This window comes from Protopterus annectens, chromosome 9.part0, assembly GCF_019279795.1.
Source record: "Protopterus annectens isolate FY-2018-M chromosome 9.part0, PAN1.0, whole genome shotgun sequence".
Taxonomy (NCBI): Eukaryota; Metazoa; Chordata; order Ceratodontiformes; family Protopteridae; genus Protopterus; species Protopterus annectens.
Window position 1 is genome coordinate 367,736,132 of NC_056743.1, and position 23,931 is coordinate 367,760,062.

Genomic DNA, 23,931 nt, shown 5'->3' on the forward strand with positions numbered 1-23,931 from the left:
ATGCAGCTAATGTGTTATCAATTAACATACAAAAGTCTTTTCTTTTTCAAAGTGAGCACCTTTTACCCTTCTATTTATTCCACTATGTCCCTTATGTTTGAGTAGCCTTTCCATTAAACATTAGCAGATGGAGTTTCCTCTGTTAAGAGAGTATAGAATTTTTGCATCTTTCCTGCAGTTATGCTGTGTGCTGGGGGTCAAATTGTGTAGGTCAGAGGCTGCATGCACTTTCCTAGTCTGGTATTTGAGTTTAGAGTATGCATTGGCATAAAAAGAGAATGCTGCCAAGCATGAGAATGAGGAATTTTTAGACCTTTGCCAAGACAGGGCTATCTGAAGGAGGGCAGTTAACTTCCCACCTAGGCTCTTGTAGCAAGTAAACTGATGTGGTGAGTTTTATTTTTTGTGGTGTTATGGTGATTATTTTGTTTAACTGTATGGTAGAATGCCATCTTTATAGCAGAATGTCCTAGTAGTTGCACTTTATCCTTCAGATGTTGTCTAAAATATACTAACAAACATTTCCTATGTAGTCGTCTTGCCTAATGAAGTCATATTATCCATTCTGTTTTTTTTTTTTTTAAATTCTGTCACAGCTGTATCGACGTCTGTCTGAAGTTCTGGGTTTGAATGATGAGACCATGGTGCTAAGTGTTTTCATAGGAAAAATGTAAGTATTGTATTTGCATGATTTCACCAGAAATGATCGTACACAGTTTGACAAAATGTGGTTATTGAAATGTACTAGATAGTATTATACAGAAATACTGCTGAACAGTTGCTCCTTTGTCATGGTTGTACTAAGATAACAGCAGATGTAAATAAACCTGTAAGTTGAGGAGCTTTTCCCTTAACTGTTTATGAAGTGTCCATTTTAACAACCTAGGAAGCAGTGTCAACTGGCAGTTATGCTTTATTTGAGTTATTTTCAGTTTAACCGGGTGAATGAGCTGGATTGTCCATGTCGTCATTCCTCACTCTTGTGTCGTAGGATCTGACATCAGATCCGAGCTGGCAGCTTTACAGACAGCTTCTAGGCTCGAGCTCCTCCCACTCCCATGGTCCCTTCATGTCCTATAACCCCTCAGATCTTGTTTGTCTCGCTCAGCATCAGACGCAGATTCTTTGGCTCGAGTCTCCACTGTGGATAGGTAGCTTTATTTTCAAATATTTTTCTATTTCAAAAGTTATTGTTCGTGTTTGTTAGTCTTGTGTTTTCAGTACAGTAGTGGTAGTTTTAGTCTGTCCCCCTCCTGTTTTGTTTCTCAGTATTTTAGCTGTGGTGCCCTTTTTTGCAGTGGCAATTACACATCTGTTTTTGGTTTAGATTAGTAGTCTGTAGTTTGTTGTAGTGTTGTTCTCCATAGTGGAAGTGTGATGGGCTGTTTTTACTGGCTCTGACCTTGGCTTGTTTCCTGGTCTCAAGTATAGTGTGTCCCTCAGGCTATAGGTTTTTTTTCATTATGTCTGGCAAGGCATTTGGTTTCAAAAGGTGCTCCTCGTGCAGTCAAGATGCCAGTGCGTGATTTGCATGAGGAGTGTCTTTAATGTTTGGGTGCCGACCACCTGGAGGTTGAATGTGACATTTGTGCTGCATTCAACCCCAGGGTTTTGCTCGCGCGCCGAAACAATCATTGGCTCAACAGGTTCCCTTGGCCCAGTCTCCTGCCAACTCTGGACCCTCCAAACAGAAAAGGAGGGGTTCCGCGCTTTCTGGGTCTTCCTCCTCTAAAAAGGCGAGGCTGTCTGATCCCAGTTCCTCAGATCCGACTGCAGCCTCAACACAGTTGGATTCAGTGTCCTCTGGTCCTAGGCCCAGCAACTCTCCCCACAGATCCAGGACTTCTGCTCCCAGGCCCTCGGATCTGAGGTTGCAGGAATCCACTCACAGAGCAAGGCCTTTTTGCGTCCCCTGCCCATTTGGCCAGGGGCTTACCACCTACCCCTTCATTGGCTTCTCCTCATCCAACTCTGTTGGTTTTGGACTTTCAGGCCCTGGATTGCACAGTGGAGAAGACAGAAGTGCCTAGAAACCTTTCTGTTGCAACCCCGTCAGAGTCCCTGACTCCCTCTGCTCGGCCTCCCCCTGGGCAGGTGAAGTCCCGGGCCTGACCTCTCACCCCAGAGTCCTTGGGTGGGGACTCAGGGCCTGTTTTCTTGGACTGGCCCCTTCCCCTTGGCGCTTCAGCCCTTGAAAACTCAGGACTAACACTATCTGGAGACCAAGAAGTTCTTTTCTTGCTCTGGTCCCTCTTCTCAGGCTGGCTTGCTTGCTAGGAGTGCGGATGGGGCATCGTGCAGCTCTTCGGCTTTCTGAGTTATAGACAGGACTTTTTCCTCCCAGAGAGTTTTCTCCCCTAGCCTTCCAAGGACCATCCCAGCCCCTCCAAGCAGACTCTTCTCATCCTTTTCCCGGTCAGCCCTCTCAATCTAGCCTTCAGGCAGAATTTAACCCCCTTAGGATTCCCCTCTCTTCTGAATGCTCCCCCGAGCCCCCTTGGAGGAGGACCCTCGGAAGAGAATCATGTAAGAGAAGACACCTTCGCTATTTGACATCATGCCTGGCTGCGCCTTTGCAGGTTTGTGGAGTCCTTCAACCAAGGCCCCCTTTGATAAATCTACACTTTTTGGCCCTTTGGTCAAAAAGACTCTCACCAGCAGTGAGCAGGAAGGCAAGACTTAGCTGTGTGAATCAGGTTTTCCACCCCTCAGCACTCCTTCTCTAAGATGCACCAAAGAGCCAGGAAAATGTGGTTTCATAAGTCGGTCTGCTTTCCAGACACTCAGGATGAGTCACCCTTCAGAGTTCGAGGGAAAGCAAGGGTTCAATGACAGATGCCGCAACAGAGGCAGAGGGGTCTGCAAAATCAGCGCTCCAGGGAACCTTTCCCTGAGAAGTCTTAGCAGCGCTGCTGAAGCACTGCACGACTTTCATGCCCTGGAGGCAGTCGGGGGTTATTTGTCACAGCTGGACAAATATTACAAAAGATCTCTGGGTGCTAAACATTATTTCCAGGAACTGTTCTATTCCCTTTACTCAGTCTCCACCTCCAGTCAGGGGATACCTCCACGATGCACCACCCCATCAGAGGGAGCTGGCCCAGAAAGAAGTGCTCAAGCTACTTTAGAAGAGAGCCATCCAAGAGGTCCCCCAGGACAATGAGAATTTGAAACTTACTCTTACTTCTCTTTGTTGCCAAAGAAGATGGGGCACCTCCGTCCATTACTGGACCATGGCAACTTCAGTCTCTGTCAAGAAATCCAAGTTCCAGATGGTCACTGTTCAGTCCTTCATGCCTGTTTTGCACAAGGACGATTGGATGTGCTCTGTGGATCTCCAGGATGTTTTCAATTATATTAAAATAGACACGAGCTCCAGGAGACCTCTCCTCTTTCGAGTAGGGGCTAGTCACTACTAGTTCAGGACCCTGCCCTTTGGTCTCACCACAGCTGCCGGGTGTTAACCAAGTGCATGGCAGTGATCACAGCTCACTTGTGACTGCAAGGATTCCAGGTGTTTCCATACCTGGACAATTGGCTCCTCACAGCTTCCACAAAGCATCGTCTAGCCACTGCCTCCTAGTGCCTACTTCAACTGTTCGATCAGTTAGGGATTAAAGTGAATTCTCCCCAAATCAATCCTGCTTCCATCCCAAAATTTGGAATTCATCGGGATCCAGTTGGACACTGTGTCAGAGATTGCAGCGCTCCCTCTCTGCTGCGTACATCTCATCGGAACCCATTTCCAATGCCTTCTAGATCTGACGCATCCCCAGGCCCAACTTATTTTCCAGGCCGTAGGGTCCATGGTGGCGGCTATCAGTCTGGTACTATTAGCCAGGTTCTACGTGAGGGATCGACAGTGGACTCTAACGGTCCAGTTGTCTTCCCTGTGTCATCCGATGACAGCCCTGTCCATCTCACTCCAGTGTGCAGGCATTATCTCCTTTGGTGGATTCAGTCTCCTAACCTCCTAGCAGCCAGACCTTTATCTCTTCCTCCACCCAGTGCCACAGTGACCTCAGATTCTTCCCTGTTGGGATGGGGCATTTTCAGGGAAAGACTGCCCAAGGCATGTGGTCCACCGCAGAGACCAAACTACACATCAACGTCCTGGAGAGGAGGGCAGTCCTTCACATGTTGCAAGCCTTTCAGGACTGCCTCCCTCTGGGTACCATTGCAGTTAACCTGGACAACATGGCTGTTGTGTGTGGTACACCAACAAGCAAGAGGACACTCGTTCTTACCTGTTTTGTGATGAGGCCATGAGGATGTGGGAATGGACAATGTCCTTGAGGCGCTTTCTCCTTACAAAGCACATTCCCAGAGAGTCCAGCATACTGGCGAACACTCAGCAGGGCAATTCTGAGTCCTCATGAGTGGTCCCTGAATCCTTCCGTGGCGAAAGAGATCTTCCTTCGCTGGGGTCAGCCAAGCTGCAGTCTTTTCGCTTCCTTTCTTGACCACAAATGCAGTCGGTATTTCACTTCGATTCCCCCAGTCGGGGAGTGTTGTAGGGATGCTCTGGTTCATGATTGGCCCTGGGGTCTCCTTTATGCCTATCTTCCTATACCTCTTATTCCCAGAGTATTTGAGAAAGCTCGTCACCTCAAGGCCACATTGATCCTTGCCCCTTCTGGCCTCGACAGATGTGGTTTCCCTTCCTATGGTCTCATTTGGTGTACCCCCCTTGGATACTGTATCCCCTTCCAGATCTGATTTTCCATCCCTCCCAGCTTCCGATTCCCAGCCTTCAGAGACTTCACCTGATGGCGTGGTTTATCCCCTTCCTGTAATCTTGAATCGGTCCAGGCTTGCTTCTCCTGTCAAGGAACATTATTGTCATCTTTCAGAGGGTGTCCACCAGAAAGGTATGTGCGAGTAAGTGAAAAGGATTCTGTATTTGGGCCAGGCAAAGACATCTGGGCATCCATGCTGGATATCTTGCTGCTCTTGTCTTCCTTTCTCAGTTATCTCCAATTTTCATGTTTGCGAAGAACCTACGTTTTCTTCTTGCCTATGTAAGGCCTTTTTGAAGGCTGTTTTTCTGCTCGGGCCTCCTGTCAAGGATCCTTACCCCCTTGGGGACCTTTACTTTCTGCTGCAATCTCTTACACAGAGTCCCTTTGAGCCTGCTGCCACATGTGAGATCAAATTCTTGTCTTGGAAGACTGCTTTTCTGGTAACCATAACTTCAGCTAGAAGAGTTTGAGTTGCAGGCTCTTTCTATCAAACTGCCTTTCATGGTGTTTCATAAAGACAGAGTGGCTCTTCAAACTTCCCCTTCATGTCTAAGGTTGCCACAGAAGCAAATCTGAATCAGTGAATTCAATTGCCAGTTTTCTTCCTTAATTTTTCTAATAAAGGGGAATATCTGTTGCATACGCTAGATAAGCATAGACAGGATTCTACTTGGATAGAATGAAGGATTTCCGCAGATCTGACTAGCCGTTTGTGGCATTCTCTCTTAACAGAAAGGGTTAGGCAATTTCTAAAGTTACTGTTTCTCGTTGGATTTCGATGTGCATTTCCTTTGCCTATTCATCAAAAAGCTTATCCTTACCAGGTCTAATCAGAGCTCATGCCACTAGGTCAATGGCTATGTCAGCTGCCTCTCTGGCCCAGTATTCCATAGATGACATTTGTGCGGCAGCCACCTGGTCTACTCCGCCGCACTCCTCACACTTTTGTCAGTCATTACAAGCTTGACATTGTCTCTAGTAACAGAGCTTACTTTGGCTTCACAGTTCTTCAGCATGTCCTTCCATGAGGCCGCACAGGATTTAGGGTAGCTGGGGATTCTGACCCAACAGTGAGTAATAGTGACATGGATAACATCAGATAGTCATGTACTTACCATAACGTAGCATCTGTGTTATCCTATGTCACTATTCCTCACTGTCCTCCTTCCTTCCCCGTCCTGTGGGATCTAGAGGAAGTGGATATGTCTTATTTGGTGGTCAAGATCTGTCTTAGTTGCTTTCTAGCTTTAGGGAAAACTCTGTCTGTGGGGTTAGAGGGCAGCAAGGGATTATGGGAGTGGGAGGAGCTCGAGCCTAGAAGCTGTCTTTAAAGTTGCTGGCTTGGATCTGATGTCTGATTCTATGACCCAAGGGTGATGAATAGTGACATAAGATAACACAGATACCAAGTTATGGCAAGTACATAACTCTTTGTCAGAGACTTGTGTCAGTCTCATCTGTGCCCTAAGGGCAAAGCCTTATGCTTTATACTTTAAATTACCTTGAGTATTAGTTCTTTAAAATTGTGGAACTTGTTTAATCACAGCTGTGCTGACTTCCTCTGTTTCTTCCAACACAAACATATGTATATGTCTTTTGTGGTGTGTCAAATGAAACAAGGTGTATTCTCACCTATTCTTGCTTGTAATTAGGAGCAAATTAAACTTATTTAAGTTTAGTTTTCTATTTTCTAATAAATTGCATCTCAGAGAGATGTTTTGAAAAGGTTGTAGCTGCCTTGTGCCTTGATCTGACACTTCTGGCCATTTTGAGTTTTTATGCCAAGTAAAACAAAGTCTTCTAGGCAATGTGTTCATTCAGTTTTGATTGTTACCAAGTATATGATGTACCAGAAGAAATTTTCCAATAACTTGATATTTTCCCATGTAACTGTGCCTTTAATGTAAAGAGACATTTTTTATGCAAATACTTTCTGTTTAGTAAACTCTGACCTGATGTCATTTTCATTCATTCCTTAATGTGTGGGTTCTGATCCAAACATCAGATCTAACTCTGCCACTTTTTATAGCTTAGGATCCGACTCTCGAGCTCCTGCCTATACCCATAATGCCCATGTCCTCCAGATTACCTCAGATCTCATTTGCCGCCCTTGTAAGTAGTCGGGATTTTCCCCTCTCAAGTCTCTATTGGGGTTGTTGAGTGGTTTAAGACTGTAGTGCGAAACTTGGTTGTTCTCTTTATTTTGCTCCTTACCTTTCTACTTGTTATTTTTGTGGTTCTCTCAAATAACTTTAATACCCTCTGGTATATACCTAGCCATCTACCATTGTTAGTAGCTTTTCTATCTTCCAAAAAAATAAAAAAAGTTTTTGTTCAAGTTTTCAGGCATGGCTATAAAAAGAAAAAACTACTGATTTCAAAAAATGCACTTATTGTGGGCATAAAATCCCTAACTCTGATGCCGACAGGGAGTGCATTTATTGCATAGACCTGGGTCATGTAAACACCTTATGTGATATTTGCACAAGCTTTAACATCCAAGTTCTAAGTGATCGCCAAAATAAACCTATTTTGAAGGGCCTTCTTCCCCAGTCTGCCATTTCCTCAGCTGGATCTTACAAAGAATCTGGGGGTAAAACCCCCACAAAGAAATCTAAGGAGCCCAGGGAACACCACAAACTGTCTCCTACCCGATCTTCTGAACTGCCTGTCAAGACCTTAAAGCTGTTGGACCTGAAACTCTCTGATCTGACACGGTCATTAATGGCTTCTCCTTGGAGTCGAGCTCTCTCCCTGGGTCCCATATCACAGAGGCTAAGGTCTCTGTTTTTCCCGGAGACCCCCCAAGAAAGTTTATAGACCTCCTTGCACCTCTTCCTGTGTAAGATCTTCCCAGAGTCCATCTGAAGCAGATGTGGACAGGATGATGAGATTCCTCAAGAAGCAGTTTTAAATGTTTTTTTTTTTTCCTGCTCTGTCCCCCTCTGGATCCATGAGCCGCCAACCTACCTTTTTTTCCCTTTGATAACTCCTTCTCCGATCTGACCTCCTGTTTTCTGAGCCCTCCGAACCGGGGGCAACCAGAGTTGATGTGTCAGATCCGATGACATCGTCTTCTTCGGCTTCGACTCTGTTGGAACATGACTGATTTCATATCCATAGAGGTGGCGTCTGGTCCAAGGAGTTTGCTTTGACTCTGACACTTTCGGAGATGTTTTCCCTTGCGCGAGCCAGCTCAGCTCTAACTCTGGGGATCCTGGAAGGTTGGGAATTGTCTGCTCAGAAAGCTTCGACTCTAGAGGGATTGCCTCTGAGGGTTCCTCTGCATTCAAAGTGGTGGTGAGAGTATTCTCCCAGGTTAGATCTGCATCGACTACCTCCTTTGGATCCTACCCCTTAAGTTCTGCACCTGAGCCTGCTCATACTCTACCTCAGGGACAGCCATCCCCAAAGAGCTTCCAAGCAGCTTCACCCATGGAGCTTCCCATCTCTTCCAGTAGTACCTCCTCGGAACACCCCGCCATGGAGGTCCCCAGCATGAGACTGTGCAAAAGGAGGCTCCTGGATTCCCCTCAGGAGTCTTTGACAGAGGACACCGACTTCAGTGAGAAGGAAGGGTCCCCAAGATCTCCACCAGATGATGATTCCTTTGAAGACATACTTGACATCCTATGCCAAAATGGTGGTTAGATTATCCCAAAGCCCTTCCTCAGAGGAGTCTGTGTTTTTTGAAGCCTTCAGGTGTGGCCCATCCACATCTTGGGTGATCCCACATGCGGATGACCTCATGGACCTTGTCTCTCGTAGGGCTTAGATGGAGCAGGACACCATGGAGCCCAACCGAAAAAGGGCTGACAAAATTCTTAGTGCCTCTTCAGATAAACCTCATGGAACAAAAGATAGCCTAGAAGATACCATGGCTTTTGTGGCAGACATGAAAAAAGAGCTAGCCAAACAAGCCTACACTGTCCATCTCCCTAACAAGGAGTTTAGGGCTTTGGACAGATTTGACATGCTGGTGTACTCATAGGCTACTTTTGCATTGCATTCGCTGAATTACTTGGCTCATTTTAGGAACCATTGTTCCTTTTCAGCTCCTAATATTATCTTTTCTGTTTTATTTTGTTTATTTTACATTTGTTTACCGGTAGAGTCCAACTGGGCAAAAAGCTCATTTTCAGTGGAGACCCAAGGAGAAAATCTTCATAAAGATACAAACAGACTTGTAAGCATTACGTAAAAAATGAAGTACATACAAAAATACAGAAACATTGCTATAGCTGTTGACAGTCCATAATGTCTGTAGGACAGTTGAGATAAAGGAATATGACAATATGGATACATTTTAGAGGATATTTAAAGGATAAAGGTATTTTTCAGAAAGTTTGCATTGCCAAAAAGGTGGGTATTGCCAACAGATAAATGTACAGGCATAAGTCTTTGGGACTGTGCCAGTGCAGACGTTGGGCGAAAACTGGTGTTAGGATGTAAACCATTATTAAACTGAGGGAGACTGATAGAGTAGGGAGAAGAAATTATTTTTAGTTTTTGGGATGAGCTTGAACTTGAAGGATGATGTGGGGGGGTTGTATACAGATGAGAATATAAGTGGTGCTGTGTTAGCAGAGGGAGAGTTATTTATAGCAGGGAGATCTGAGTTATGATAGTGGAGAGTAAGTGTGGCAGATGGTTATCCTGGGTCTGTGCAGGTACAGTACCAAAAGCTGAGTAAGTATGACAGAAGATGTTTTTTGAACTTAGGCTTGCTATAAAAGATCCTGATACCCAGAGGAAGGGTATTCCATATTTTAGCAGTAGCACTGGGGTAGTGGGAGTTACCAGAGCTATTCCAGCTATTGGTTACTTCTGAGAGTTTTATTGGTGGATCTTAGAACACTATTGTTTGTATAGTGGTTTATAGTGCTTTTTCGGGGTGGAAAAAGATTTGGTGGGCAGCTAAGCTGGTTATAGGTAAGTAAGTTTGGTAATTCCAGCCACAATAATTGTCTGAGGGCTAGCTATTGATGGGTCCTGTAGCCTGAGTTGGTGGCAAACTTTGCAATTTTGTTATAGCCAGAAGTCAGTTTTGTTTAGATTAATCAGTATGGGAGAACCATAGAGTAATATAGAAATTAGGTGGGTTCTAGCTATGATGGCTTTACTGTTGCTGGTGAGGTAGATGTTCTTCGTGTTTCACTGTTGCAGGCATCACATTTGGGTTATCCCAATGCCCGCTTTTGTGGATTCGCAGGCCACTATCGAGACCCTTTCGGAATCTGGTGTGCTGCAAACTCTTCTTTGACTAAGGATCCTGCAGTCGTCTCTACCTTGGATGGGTCCAGAGCCGCTGAGCAGGCACTGGCTTCCAAGGAAGTCCTTTGCACTACCGATTCTCAACAAAAAACGATGTAGTCTTTCGTGACTACCGTTCTTTCGAAAACGACCGAGCTTCTTATGCCCAGGGTACGAAGCACACCCAAGAAACTGAGAACCCAATCTCAGGCACCTGCTTCCTTGCCTCGGTCTCAAATGCTTAAAATGGCAGAAGACCTTGTCATGCTAATCAGGGGAAGCCAAGCTACCCCCTCCAAAAGGAAAAGAGATCTGTCCCCTGTAGTTTTGTCTGAACAAGAGTCAGATGACTCTGATGCATCTGAATATGAAGACATGCAACCCCTCTCTACTTATGAGGATTCTGATACAGAGGACTCAATCCCTTCAGCCCCTCCCCCACAGGATTTTTCCTTTGGGGAAACCCTTCATACCTTAAGGGAACATTTTCAATGGGAGAGTCAGGGCTACCCTCAGTCTAAAAAGAGACTCGGGGGAATTTTTAGATCTTCCACAGCACAGACCCTTGGACATCCCCCCCAGTCCTGGATGTTGTGGAGGATGTTTTCCTGGAATCCAGCTCGACTCCTGACACCCTCCCTCTTGCACCCAGAAAACCAGACCGGTACTATAGACTCCCTGACTCTCACAAATTTCTTTTTAAAAATCCTACTGCTGACCCTGAGGTAAGTTCTCAAGTGCCTAAAGCGATTAAAGCAACCTCTACTAAGAATCCCATCACCTCAGATAGGGATTCCCAAGCACTAGACAGATGGGGTAAAGAAGTATACACCTCCGCTACTCCTGCTCTCAGGGCACTACATTGTCAGTTCCATATGCTAAAATTTCAGCAACATACACTGGAACTCCTCAAACAAAAATGTCTTCCTTTTCTGCTTGTGCGGAATCTAAAGAATTACAAGAGTTAATGCATTCTGCAAGTCAAGTAACTAAACACACCTTGCACTGTGGTTTTGACGCCCTAGAAGCTTCGTAATGGGCAGCAGTCACTGGATCTGTCATTAGAAGGCATGCATGGCTTAAGGAACAGCCCCTGCCGGACCATGTCAAATCTAAATTGTTGGATGCCCCCTTGCACAAAGACAACTTATTTGCCACTAAGGCAGAAGAGGTCTTAAAAAAGATGGAAGAAAATGCAAAATCTATGCAGACAGTTAAGAATTTCTTACAGGTACAGTCACCCAGGTTCAGCAGGCATTGTCCCACCAAACGCTGGTCCTTTCCTGCTCCCACTAAGCCAGTCCAGCCCAGGCCCTGGGGAACCAGACCCCCCAGGCAGCAGCCACAGGGAATGCGGAGATCTCAGTAGTGGACTATCTCCACTTCAAAACCAGGGAGTTCTAAGCCATCCCCCTTATGTTAAGAACTAACAATGACTCACCTCCACCACCCCCTCCCTTTGCTCACCTTCACTTTACCCCTAGGAGAAAAACTCTCCTTTCATGCAAGCACCTGGGCCACCATTACCAATGACAACTGGGTTCTCAACATATTGTCTCAGGGATACAAATTTTCCTTCCACACCTTTCCAACCTCAAAATGGTTCCCAGATCTACCTCCAAACCAGTGGGCAGAGGCTCAAAAGCAAATCCTTTCCTTGCTTTCTGTGAGGACAGTAGACCATGTTCCTGCAGAACAGATAGGCCGAGGTTTCTACTCCAGACTTTTTCTGGTGCCCAGAAAAGAGGGCACCTGGCACTCCATCCTCGATCTAACCATTCTAAACACCTTCCCGGTGATAGCAAAATTCAAAATGCTCTCCATCCAGCAGCTGCTATCCATGCTGTCCAAGGACGCTTAGCTAGCCTCCCTAGATTTAAAAGAGGCCTACCTCCACATTCCTATCAGGGAATCATGCAGGAAATATCTCCGTTTCAGGGCGGAATCTCAACACTTTCACTTCTCTGCGCTTCCCTTTGGCTTATCAACTGCTCCCAGACTTTTTACAAAATCTCTGGCTTTGTCCATTGCCTTTTGCAGACAAAGGAATATCCAGATTTACCCATACTTAGACGACTGCCTTAGTCAGGCAGGCAGCCAGGAAAAGCTGCTCAAGCATCTGGCCTTTGTAAAGAACCTACTAACCTCCCCAGGGTACACAATCAGCGAAAAGAAATCCAAACAGGTGCCCACCCAAAGGATTATCTTCGTGGGAGCAAGCCTGGACACAGCATCCCAGAATGGCATTCCTTACACCAAAAAGCAAATTTTCATGACAGCCTACTTCTCTCAACCAGCCACCAGACCCAAGTTATCTGCAAGGAAGATCCTGCAAGCTCTGGGGTTCATGGCGTCTTGCATATACTACTCATTCCGTATGCCAGACTGCATATGAGAAACTTCAGTGGTACCTAAAAAGCCTTTGGTGCCAACACTGTTAAGACTTGGAGACTCTTCTGAGGGAAGGCATTATAGGTATAAAATATTTTCTTTGGTGGGCAGCAGCGACCTCCCACAACAAGGGACTACCTTTCTCACCACCACCCCCGCCGCGCAGACCATCATCACAGATGCATCAGACTATGCTTGGGGTGCACACCTGGACGGCAGGTGCATACAGGCCCAATGGAGCCCGCAGCAAATCCCTCTGCACATCAACCAAAAAGAGATAATGGCTGTCCAGCATGCCTTGATAGCTTTCAAGCCGCTTCTCTCCCCAGGGGCTGTCCTGATCAAAACAGACACCACCATTATGTGGTATATCAACAAGCAGGGAGGGACTCACTCCTACCCTCTATGCAGGCTGGCCATGACCCTTTGGCACACAGCCTCTGCCATGCAACTGCACCTGTTAGCGCAATTCTTGCCACATTCTCTCAACTCTCTGGCAGACCAATTAAGCAGAAATCTTCTGGACCCACATGAGTGGCAGCTCAGCAGAAGAATCGTCACCCTAATAACTCAGAAATGAGGCACCCTAAAGGTCGACCTCTTTGTCTCCCAAACCAACCATCAGCTCAGCAAATTCTGCACCAGGGAGCATCACTGCATGGCTTGAAACTTGGATGCCCTGTCCTTCCTCTAGGTCAGTCTATCGGTCTATGCCTTTCCTCCACTACCTCTCATCCCCAGGGTACTGCTCAACATAAAGGAGAAAAGACCAAGGACAATTCTTATAGCTCCAGACTGGCCTTGCCAGCACTGGTACCCCTTGCTGCGCAGCCTGTCCCCACTGCCACCATGGCATCTTCCTCAGATTCCAAACCTACTGACCCAGAGGGAAGGGGAATTCATGCATCCCCAATTGCAGACACAGTGTGGCAGCTTGGCTTATTCCCTAACCCCGGATCAATCTGCCAACCTCAATAAACAGGTTCTAGATGTTATACATGAGGCCAGACGCCCTAGTGCTATAAAGTCTTATGCTGACAAATGAAAAAGGTTCTGCCCTTGGATCCAGGCTAAGGGAGCCAATACGGCACAGCCCTCCCTCCCTCTCATCCTGGATTACTTAGCTGACCTACTGCACAGTGGCCTCTTCTTTTCTCCTCTATAAAAAATCATGCCTCTGCTATCTCTGCTCATTTCCCCACTGAGCAGCTCCTTTTCTCACACCCTTTGATCAAACAGTTCCTAAGAGGGGCTAGCAACTTGAGGCCACCCAGAAGACCACCAGCCCCAGTTTGGGACCTTAATTTTGTGTTGGAAAAGCTCACCCTGCCCCCTTTCGAACCAGTTTCTTCTGCAGAGCTAATATTTCTGTCCTGGAAGACAGCTTTCCTTCTGGCCATCACTTCAGCCGGAAGAGTCTCCGAGCTGCAAGTGCTCATGGCTGTGGGAACCCTTCATCATCTTCCATGCTGACAGGGTATCCCTCAGAACCTACCCATCCTTCTTGCCCAAGGTGGTGTCCAGTGTGGCTTTAAACCAATCCATTCATTTTCCCGCCTTTTTTCCTAATCCCTAGAACAAGGGGAAAAAGATCCTGCACTCTCTAGATGTGCACAGACAACTCCGATTCTATCTAGACAGGACTAAATCCTTCAGAAAGTCTGATCAGTTGCTGGTTAGCTTTGCTACAGGGTCAGAAGACAAAGCCATCTCCAAACAAACCATTTCCAAATGGATAGCACACTGGATCCATTTCTGCTACAAACAATATGGAAAGCCTCCCCCCAAGGGGGTCAGGACTTACTCCACCAGCGCAGCCTCCACCTCTGCAGCCTTCCTCAAAGGAGTCGCCACAAGAGACATCTTGAAGGCTGCCACCTGAACATCTGTTCACACTTATACCAAACATTACCAACTGCCTCTCTTCTCCATATCCAGGGTAGGGTTTGCCTCTGTAGTCTTGCAGGGCATCCTTGCCAGCCCCTAGTTGCCTTGACTGCCTCCACCCATTTCCTCAGCTTTGGGAAGCAACCCAAATGTGGGGACTGCATCAGTGAAACACGAAGAACATAATACAGTTTTGTACACTTATAAAGGTAGATGTTAGAGTGTACTCACTGTTGCAATCTTGGTTTCCCTCCCTCCATCCCCCTTTCTTCTCTTTCCTTACAAGGAACATATTGGTATTTACTTTCTACTGGTGGGTTTTTTCCACCAGAACCTGGCTCCTACTTGGGGGCTCCTGACAGGTTAGGGCAAGAAAAACTGATGTAATGGTGTCGGCTGCCTTATTTTTATACTACTGACAACCTGACGTCAGTCCTGAAGCGACAGCAACCGACAGAAATACTAAGCCTCTGGTATTCGGGCTGGCTGAGGGCTACCCTGGCAGGGATAACCCAAATGTGATGACTGCAACTGTGAATACACTCGAACATCTTCATTTCTGGTAAGTGTACACAACTGTACTTTTTTACATCTGTAAAGCGTGCCAAGTTTGTGTACTTTTTATTTGTGTTATGTGCTTATCAAATTTCTTGTTATCTATGATAACTCCTAGTAGTTTGGTCTGTGAAACAGGCAAGATGAGAGTGGTGTTAGAGGAGATCATTTTAAAGGGGGAATAGGGTCTATGGCCTTTGTGGGATGAAATAACGTTAATTGTGTTTTTTTAGAGTTGAGTATTGGCTTGTTAGTCAGCTCAGCATGATTCGATAAATTTCTTTATATACATATATGTATTATGCATATTCAGCTGCAGCAAACTCAATCTGTGGTAATTTAGGGGACAAGAGGCACTATGGGTAAAGGAGGAGGTAGAGAATTGGATCCTAAGCTATAAAAGCGGCCAAGTCAGATCCGAGGTTTGGATCTGAATCTACCGGTTGAGGAAGAATGAAAATGGACAACACAGATTGAAAGTTATGGTGTGTAGCTAACTGTTTACCTTTTTTATGAGAGTTTCAGTTGTGTATTAAAAACAAATACATCTGCCGTTTGGCTTCATAGTTGTAAACTGGCAAGACATTTCCCTATTGTACTGTTCGTGGTTGGCATCCGTTACATTTTCATAATAAACTGTTTGGGCTGCATGTCTGAATTATCTCAGGCGGGTTTTAAATTTATTGTTGTCCCCTTCTATATTTGTTGACTTCTGATGCTCTTTTATGTGTTTTAACATTTGACCTACAGCCACCATGGATCAGAGGATAATGGATAGCCATGTCCTCTGCCACTGTTGGGATGCCCTTGTTGGGCAAGGGAGAACCGCTCTTGTCAGTCTGTGGGAAGGGTGGGATATGGTGAAGGTTCTTCACTCAGCTGAGAAGGAAACTTAACCTGGGATTAGTATACCCTTTATGGGTCTGTACTTTTCCACGCAATTTCCCAGGAAAGGTGAACATAGAGAAACAAATAGAAAAAAATATTGCTGTCTATTGATACTATTTCCATGATGAGGGCAGATTTGCTAACAAGCTCTTGACTGCTTTTTCTTTGACTAAATTTTCTTTAGGCAAGAAAAGGAAAAGAATTACCTCTTTCTGACATGTATTCAGAGAGAAGAAAAATAGTTTATATGGTGATTGTTGTACTTCAGGAATTTCTTCTCAGTCTAAACAGTCTGATTCTGAGGAAGGTATAGCTTCAGATTTCCCTTTTGAAGGTGCATCTTTTTCTGAGACTTTAAAGATTTTTTTTTTTAATTGGGAGCAGAATGAAATTCCTATTGCACAAAAAAAAATATGATTTGTTGCAGTAGGATATGCTTAAATTTTCAGCAGTTGTTCCTGTTTGTCTTCTTTTGAGAATGCTTATCACTGCTTCTGGTTTGCCTAATAGTCAACCTGCTTGTCCCTAGAAAGCCTGACAGGTTATACAGAGTACCTCTGACTAATAGCTTTTGGTTTTCCAATCCTGAAGCAGATCCAGAAGGAATTATCATATCTAAATCTGCTTCTGCTTGTGACGACCCACCACTGGACCAGTAGCAACAGTATGGGACATTCACTGAAAGGATGACCGGTGCACACACATTATTTCCAGATGCAGTTCTTTGCATCAAGTGCAATTTCTCTCAAGAGCACACAGACCACAGTTAGTTATGGCTGGTTTCGCCCTCTTTCACCATATCCCCAGTAAGACTCCCCACTGGCACAACTGTAGAGTTGAGATCTTGGTTAACTGTCCAAGCCATGGCTTTCAGCACTCTGTCCAACCAGTGCTTCATGTCCCTGCCATAGTAGCTAACACACACACACTTTGAGATTTGATTTATACACAAACACCTGGGAAAGGCAGGCTCAGGTTTACTTGCTATGCCCCCTTTTGCCCAGACTACAAGTTAGTTATGATTGCCACCAAGCACTTTTGCCAGCTACCTTAAGGCTCTTCCATAGGTGCCCAATATACTGAGTGAAGCTGATATTAACACAAGTGGAAGTTTGACCAAGAGCAAGGCTATTAAGAGTGGCCCACACAGTGTCACCAAATAAATATGCAAGTACTGTCACAATGTAAATACCTCTACAAAGATCATCCACAATGAAAGGTTTAAATATATTTAATAGTAAATAAAAAAGAACAAGACAATACTAAGTATATATACACAGTGACATCAGAGTTCATAAGCAAAGGAAATATTTAAAGTAACATTGCAGTACAGGTTCACACAAATAAAGAAAAACAATATCTAAACTAAGTTTCACTGTATTCCTGACTGAATCTAAGAGAGTTATTGTACCCTAAAAACTTAAAGCAAGGCAGATGTTGTGGTGAGTGGTTGTTCTTGTTATCAGGCCCTAGACTAAATACAGAATGTTAAGTCTCTCTAAGAGACTTTTCAGAATAATATCTAAAATATTACTATGGGGATAGCTTGCAGAACGACATCATTTCTGGTCATTTGACTTCTAGTTTTCATGCAACCCCCCATTGTTGGCAGTATTTAGCACCTACCAGTAAAAATACATACACAAATGCTTTTGCTTAGATCTTTGGCAGGTGTTGGAAGTCATAAAACAATTCCATACCTCCATGCTTCCAGAGTGTAATTAGTTTACCCCAAAGGCAATACAGAAAGCTTCCTAGTACAGACTTTTTGTCTCTGGCTGCATTGAAACCTGTGAGATTGAATCTTTATGGACTAGCCTGTAAAATTATTTAATTTCAGATATTTTACTAAAGTTTGCTGGACTGACGTGTTAACCCTGCGGTTTCCTCTCTTAAAACATATACATTTAAACACTTACAATATTACATGTACATTTGTGTTCTCTAGTAAGGCACACTGCATACATTTCAAACACAAGCACTTTACAAATACCTTTTCAATACCAACGTCTGTACGAATCAGTTTGATATACACACATGACGTACAGTTCTAATACATTTGTAACATCAGCATCTTGTACGAAATCAGTCTGATAGTCACAGATGACATAGAATTTTCAAAATTCCAAGTAGCTGTGCTGGCAGTACCTCCTTTTTTCACACTGTTTAATAGATATCTGCTGCTAACCTGATTCTGCTTGACAAAGCTGGAAAAGCTTTTGACAGCTCGAGGAAGACAGGTGCCTTGACTGACATCACTGTTGCAGTATTACAAACAGATGGGTTCTCTGCGGGCATCCATCTGGGGCACCAAAGCTTAACCTTTCCTGAATCGCTTGTTCAGAGTATGACCTCAGCTCGCAAGTGTAGGTGTATAAAGGTACACATTTTACTATAGAGCCTCAGACTCTCTCTCTGCTGGTTTGAACGCAGATCATGCAGCCGTAGGACTGATCACCATTTGGTTATTGGTACTGTTGCTTTCTAAAAAGAAACATATAAGTGTCCCATTGAGAAACCTTCGTTTGCTTGCTTAAATTGTCTTGTGTCTTTATTAGATGTCCGCTAGGAGGGTAAGTGTGAGTGCGGTAAGCAATTTTCCTGCAAAGTCCTCCATACCCAATGTCTTGTGTCTTGTTGCTGAACACTACTACAAGGCATGCTCCATTTGCAAATCATTTATGTCCAAGACCTTGTAGTCCAGTTCATCTTCGCTCAACACTTCGTTAGAGACCCCACTTCTAAAACACTTGGCCCACCCCAATGTGGTGGATTCAACCTCTCCTGACATACCTTCTTCGCACAAGAAAAAAAAATGAAGAGGCCTGGGCCTGACTCTTTTTACCCACTCACATTCCAAAGCACCCATTTTGTTTATAGAACCTGTGGTCCATCCAGCTGCACCACTGTTGCCCACTACTGCAACCCCCGCAGTAGGTCAGTACTACATCTCAGGGTCATACGACTAAGGAAACTGCTTCTACCGAGAAAGAAAAACTGGGAGTTATGTCAAAGGGACTAGAAAACATCCTGCAGACTTTAGTTAAGAAAGAGATTCCCAGAAAGTTAATTGAAGTACATCAGGGCTCTGATCTGCTTGGTCCAAGAGTACCTCACACAATAAAAAAAAGTGGCAGAAGATAGTTTGTCCCTTCACCTTCTCTTTCTAGAGAGGGAATAGATGGATTTCTCTTAAGGCCATTATGGTCTTGAAACCTCCTTCCCTTTCTACTGCCCCTCCTGCTGCTACCCCCTCAGAAAATAACAGTTGATTCATCTTCCTCTGAAGATGAAGATGCTTCTGACGACCATTCCCTGGCCTGTTTCTCAGATTCACTTCCCCTACCTAGGTTCCTTCAGGTGTTGAAGACTTTATCTCCCTTGATTTCCCAGTGGAAGAGGATTCTTTTTGGGAGACTATCACAAACTTGATGAAACACTTGGTTTCGAGAAAAACTTCAGAGGTCCAACCGTAGGTATTACAACCTTTTGGAAGTGGGCACTCTTGCCCCTTCTTTTGTACTTCCACTTCCGGAGACCTTTTTGGACACTTTCCAGTCTACCTCTATACCTCCTGAAAGACCAGGCAGGTTTTACAAAGTTACTGATGAGCTTTCATTCCTTAAAAACCCTGTGGCAGACCCTTCTGCAGTATCAATCTGTTCTAACAAACCTAAATTGTTCCCCACTGCCGGTGCACTCCCTACAGGCAAAGACAGCAGGGCCAAGGATAGGTGGGGAAAAGGCTTATGCTTTCTCTGTTCAAACATCCATGGCAACTATCTTTCAGAGCATGATGACAAAGTACCTGTTGTCCATCCTTAAAACTTTGAACAAGGTAGTGGTGGATTCACAGGGCTCAGACTCTAAACAGCAAGTGCTGTCCCTGATAATCAGGCTGCCTGATATAGTATAAAATATAGATCTGAAGTAGTTAACTTCATTTGGTCTGCAACCTGTGGGATACGGATCCGATCTCGGATCCGAGCCGGCAACTTTACAAAGCTTAGATCCGAGCTCCTAGCTCCTCCCCTTACCCATAATCCCCTGCCAACCCTGGCTGACCTCAGATCTAGTTTGCCACGCTTCTTGAACAGCAGCTAGATTACGAGCTCCTGGGTTTTTGTTTGGCCAGATAAGTCTCTCTTTTTAAATTTACTTGTTAAATTTGAGTGAGTGTTAGTGTGTGTTAGGTTCCCTTTTGATTATACTAGTTAAGTTAAATTTTGGTTAAAATTAGTCTAGTTTCTTCCTCCCCTCGCTGGTCGTAGTTAGTGTGTGTGTTAGTGTGTAGGGGCCTACCGAGTGAGTGTTTACTTTAATATGTCTGAGGCCCCAAAGCCAATATTCTCTAAGTGCACCGAGTGTGGCCATAAGCTCTCCCCAGCAGATGGCCACTCTCGTTGCATCCGGTGCCTTGGGGTTGAACACCTTTCCTCTGGATGTGCTATCTGTGCGGTGTTCAACCTCAGGGCACTGAAGGACCGGAGGTCTAAGCTGATCCTGGCGGGACTTTTGCCCCTGGCTTCGGCCTCCTCCCAGGCTTCGGTGGCGGCCACTCCTGCCTCTCTCCCCCCGGCCGGGACTCAATCTCCTGCTTCGGCGCCGGAGGAGAGGGAGGCCAGGAAAGAAAAACGGAGGGAGAAGCACCACAAGTGGCAGGCTGAGGCCTCCGCTTCGGCCCTCCCGGCTAAGAGGGCTTCTCCCTCCACTGCTTCCAGGTCTCCTCCTTCTTGGCTCCGGTCTCCATGCTTCTCACCGGGACCCGAGGAGGAGGAGACCCGATCTCCATCAAGGTCATTTAGGCGGCACTCCCGGCCAGCCTCTGTGGCCTCGTCGAGATCAACGTGTAGCCTTTCTGAAGCTGATTTGGACCGGGTGATGCGAAGGTTCATCCAGGCCCAAATGCAGATGGGAGTGCTCCTGCCTCCCCCCCCCCTCCGGGGGGGAGCTCAACACCCTTCTTTGCCCCGATAGCTCCTTCTCCAACCCGCTTCCCGGGTTCAGAGCGCTCGGAGCCGGGCAGCGTTGGAGCCGGGGGTGGGTCGGCGCCGACAGTATCTGGTACTTCGGCTTCGACTCTTCCTTCGAGTTTACCGGATCTGTCCTTGTCAGATCCGAGCTCTCGGACCCATGCTCTGAGCTTCGGATCTGAGGGGTTTGGTGTGCCTTTGGCTCTGTCCAGGTCGGAGCACACTGGCCCTTCGGATCCGATGGTCTTGGCGCCGGCTCCGATCCACCCATCGGATCTGAGTGAGGGTCGGCTCTCAGATCCCAGAGAGAGTGGCTCTCCCTCGGCCTTCGATGTGGTTGAGAGGGCTCTGTTGAGTGCATCCAGGCCCCCGCTCCCTGCTATGGTTCCATCCCGCACTCCCTCTCGTTTGGGTAGGGCTTCCGTCGCCTGGCCACAGGGACAGCCTGCTTTGACGTCTCAGGTCGTTCCCCTGGAACAAGACGTTGCTGGTGAGTCGTCCTCGGACAGTCCCCCCGAGGATGTTCCTCACAAGCGAGAGTGTAAGAGGAGGCACGCGGACTCCCCCGAGTCCTTGACAGAAGACACTGATTTGGATGAGGGAGAAGGCTCCCCAAGGTCACCCCCCGAGGATGTCTCCTTCAGAGACATCATGGAAATGCTTAGGATAAGAGGGGAGTGGTCTGCCCCCAAGGCTTCCTCGGACGAATCCATGTTCCTGGAGGCATTCGAAGCAGGCCCATCTACTTCTTGGGTGTCCCCTCCGGCCGACCCCTTAGTGGACCTTATCACCACTAGGGCGTGGAGGGAGCCGGACACTGTGGAGCCAGTCCCCAAATGTCCTGACAAGATCCTGAGCCCCCCGGCAGAGAAATCCCATTGGAGCAAGGGACCCCCCGTAGATGCCATGTTGGTGGCGGCAGCCACCAAGAGGGAGTTAGCCCAAGAGAGTCCCTCAGTCCATCCCCCGAGCAAGGAGTCTTGCTCGATGGACCATCTCGGGAAGCGGGTCTTTAGTTCAGCGACCTTCACTGCAAGGTCCCTGAACTACATGGCACATGTGATTCGACTGCAGCGAGACCTTATCAAAGAGTACGCTGCATCGCCCCCGGAGTCCATGTCGGGGGAGGACAAACAGTTGTACTCCACTCGCATGGCCACTCTTAGGTCTATATCCAACACCTCTATGCGGCTTTTATCCCATGCTACAGAGGGAGCCGCTAGAGCCAGCGGAGCAGGCCTAGTTATGAGGCGCCAGGCCTGGCTCCGACATTGTGATTTCGCGGAACCCGTCAAGGCGTCCTTTGCGAATGCCCCCTAAGATGATTCTGCCCTATTTGGCAAGACAGTTCACGAGACTTTGGTCAAGAGCGAAAAGGACGGGAAGACGTTGTCTGCCGTCGGAGTCCGCTTCTCTGTTCCCCAGAGGTCCTTCTCCAAGAACCAAAAGGGACAGAAGAAGATGTGGTTCCGAAAGTCGCAAAAATCCCAGTCCGCTCCGGACTCCCAGTCCTTCCGCGGCAGAGGAGGACAGGGTGGACGCCGCCCTAGGTTCAGAGGAGGCCCAAAGAACTTTAGGTCCAGAGAAGCCTTCTCTGATCGGCCCATGCAGCAACCCTGAGGGGTTGCTCGACTGCTCTACTCTGGAGGCAGTCGGGGGGTGTTTCTCGAAGCACCTGGCAGCTTGGGAGTCCATTACAACAGACCACTGGGTGCTTCATATCATATCCAGAGGATACAGAATTCCCTTTTCCTACATTCCCGACACCCCCGGACACCTCCCCGATGTTCCACCCAATCAGAGGGAGGCAGCAGCTGCGGAAATTGGGCTGCTTTTAGAAAAAGGAGCCATCCTGTACGTCCCCCCAGGCCAGTCCGGATCAGGTTACTACTCCAGGTTCTTTTTGGTGCCAAAAAAGACGGGGGACCCAAGACCCATCCTCTATCTTTCCCTACTAAATCTGTCAGTAACCAAAGAAAAGTTCCGGATGGTCATTCTTTAGTCTATTCTCCCCCTCTTGCGGGAGAACGACTGGATGTGCTCCATAGACCTCAAGGATGCATACTACCACATATTGATGGACGAACGGTCCAGGAGGTTTCTCCGCTACCAGCTGGGAGCCAGTCATTATCAATTCAGGGTCCTCCCCTTTGGTCTCACCTCAGCCCCCAGGGTGTTTACCAAGGTATTAGCAGTGATAGCGGCCCACCTGAGACTCCAGGGAATGCAGGTCTTCCCGTACCTGGACGACTGGCTCCTCACCGCCCCGACAAGGCATCTACTATGCTTAGCCATGGACTACTTTCTCAACCTTGCTCCGCAACTAGGGATCACTATAAACTCGGACAAGTCCTCTCTCACCCCGACTCAGGTGATAGGTTTTATTGGGGCCAGACTGAACACCAACAGGCAACTAGTCTTCTTAACTCCCGACCGGTTGCACACTTTGAGGGCACATGTGCGGGCCATCTTTCAATCTTCAAAACCTCCGGCTGGATTGGTTCTGAGGGCCCTGGGGTCCATGGCAGCCGCTATAAACCTTCTTCCCATGGCGCGTCTGAACATGAGGATTTTACAATGGACTCTCCAAGTCCAATGGTCTCCATCAATACCTCTTGAGTCACCCCATTTCTCTCAGCAGGGCCTGCAAGAGGGCTCTCGTTTGGTGGCTTCAATTGCCGGACCTCCAGGCGGGACGCCCCTTTGCCACGGCCTCCCCTCTGCCACGGTAACCACAGACACCTCTCGTCTTGGGTGGGGGGGGCATTATTTGAGCAGGACGGTCCAAGGCACGTGGAACAGTTCGGAGACCTTATTGCACATAAATGTTGTAGCGATGAGGGCAGTGCTGTTGTCGTTGCAAGCACTTCAGATCCTTATGCCTGTAGGAACAATTGCAATCCAGACAGACAGTATGTCTGTGGTATGATATATCAACAAACAAGGGGGAACCAGGTCTTACCCACTCTGTCGAGAAGCCATGAGTGTGTGGGAATGGGCGATCTCCACCAACTGCTTTCTCATTGTAACGCACATTCCGGGACGGACCAACATCCTGGCGGACAGACTGAGTCGCACCATCCTTTCACCTTACGAGTGGTCCCTGAATCCTCGAGTAGCGAGTCGAATTTTTGCCGTTTGGGGGCAGCCCTGTTGCGATCTTTTCGCATCTCCCTCAAACACGAAATGCAACAATTACTTCACTCTCATTCCCCCTGCCGGGGAATCCCTGAGGGACGCCT

At 46.8% G+C, this 23,931-nt stretch overlaps 1 protein-coding gene across 1 annotated transcript in view; it reads left to right on the forward strand.

Annotated features, from left to right (window-relative positions):
* Window positions 1-23,931, forward strand: part of XPO7 (exportin 7) — a 4,001,819-nt gene that overhangs the window by 1,879,585 nt on the left and 2,098,303 nt on the right. Inside the window, exon 14 of the mRNA XM_044082110.1 lies at window positions 597-670. Coding sequence (XP_043938045.1) covers window positions 597-670 — 74 coding nt within the window. The remainder of the gene's footprint in view (window positions 1-596; window positions 671-23,931) is intronic.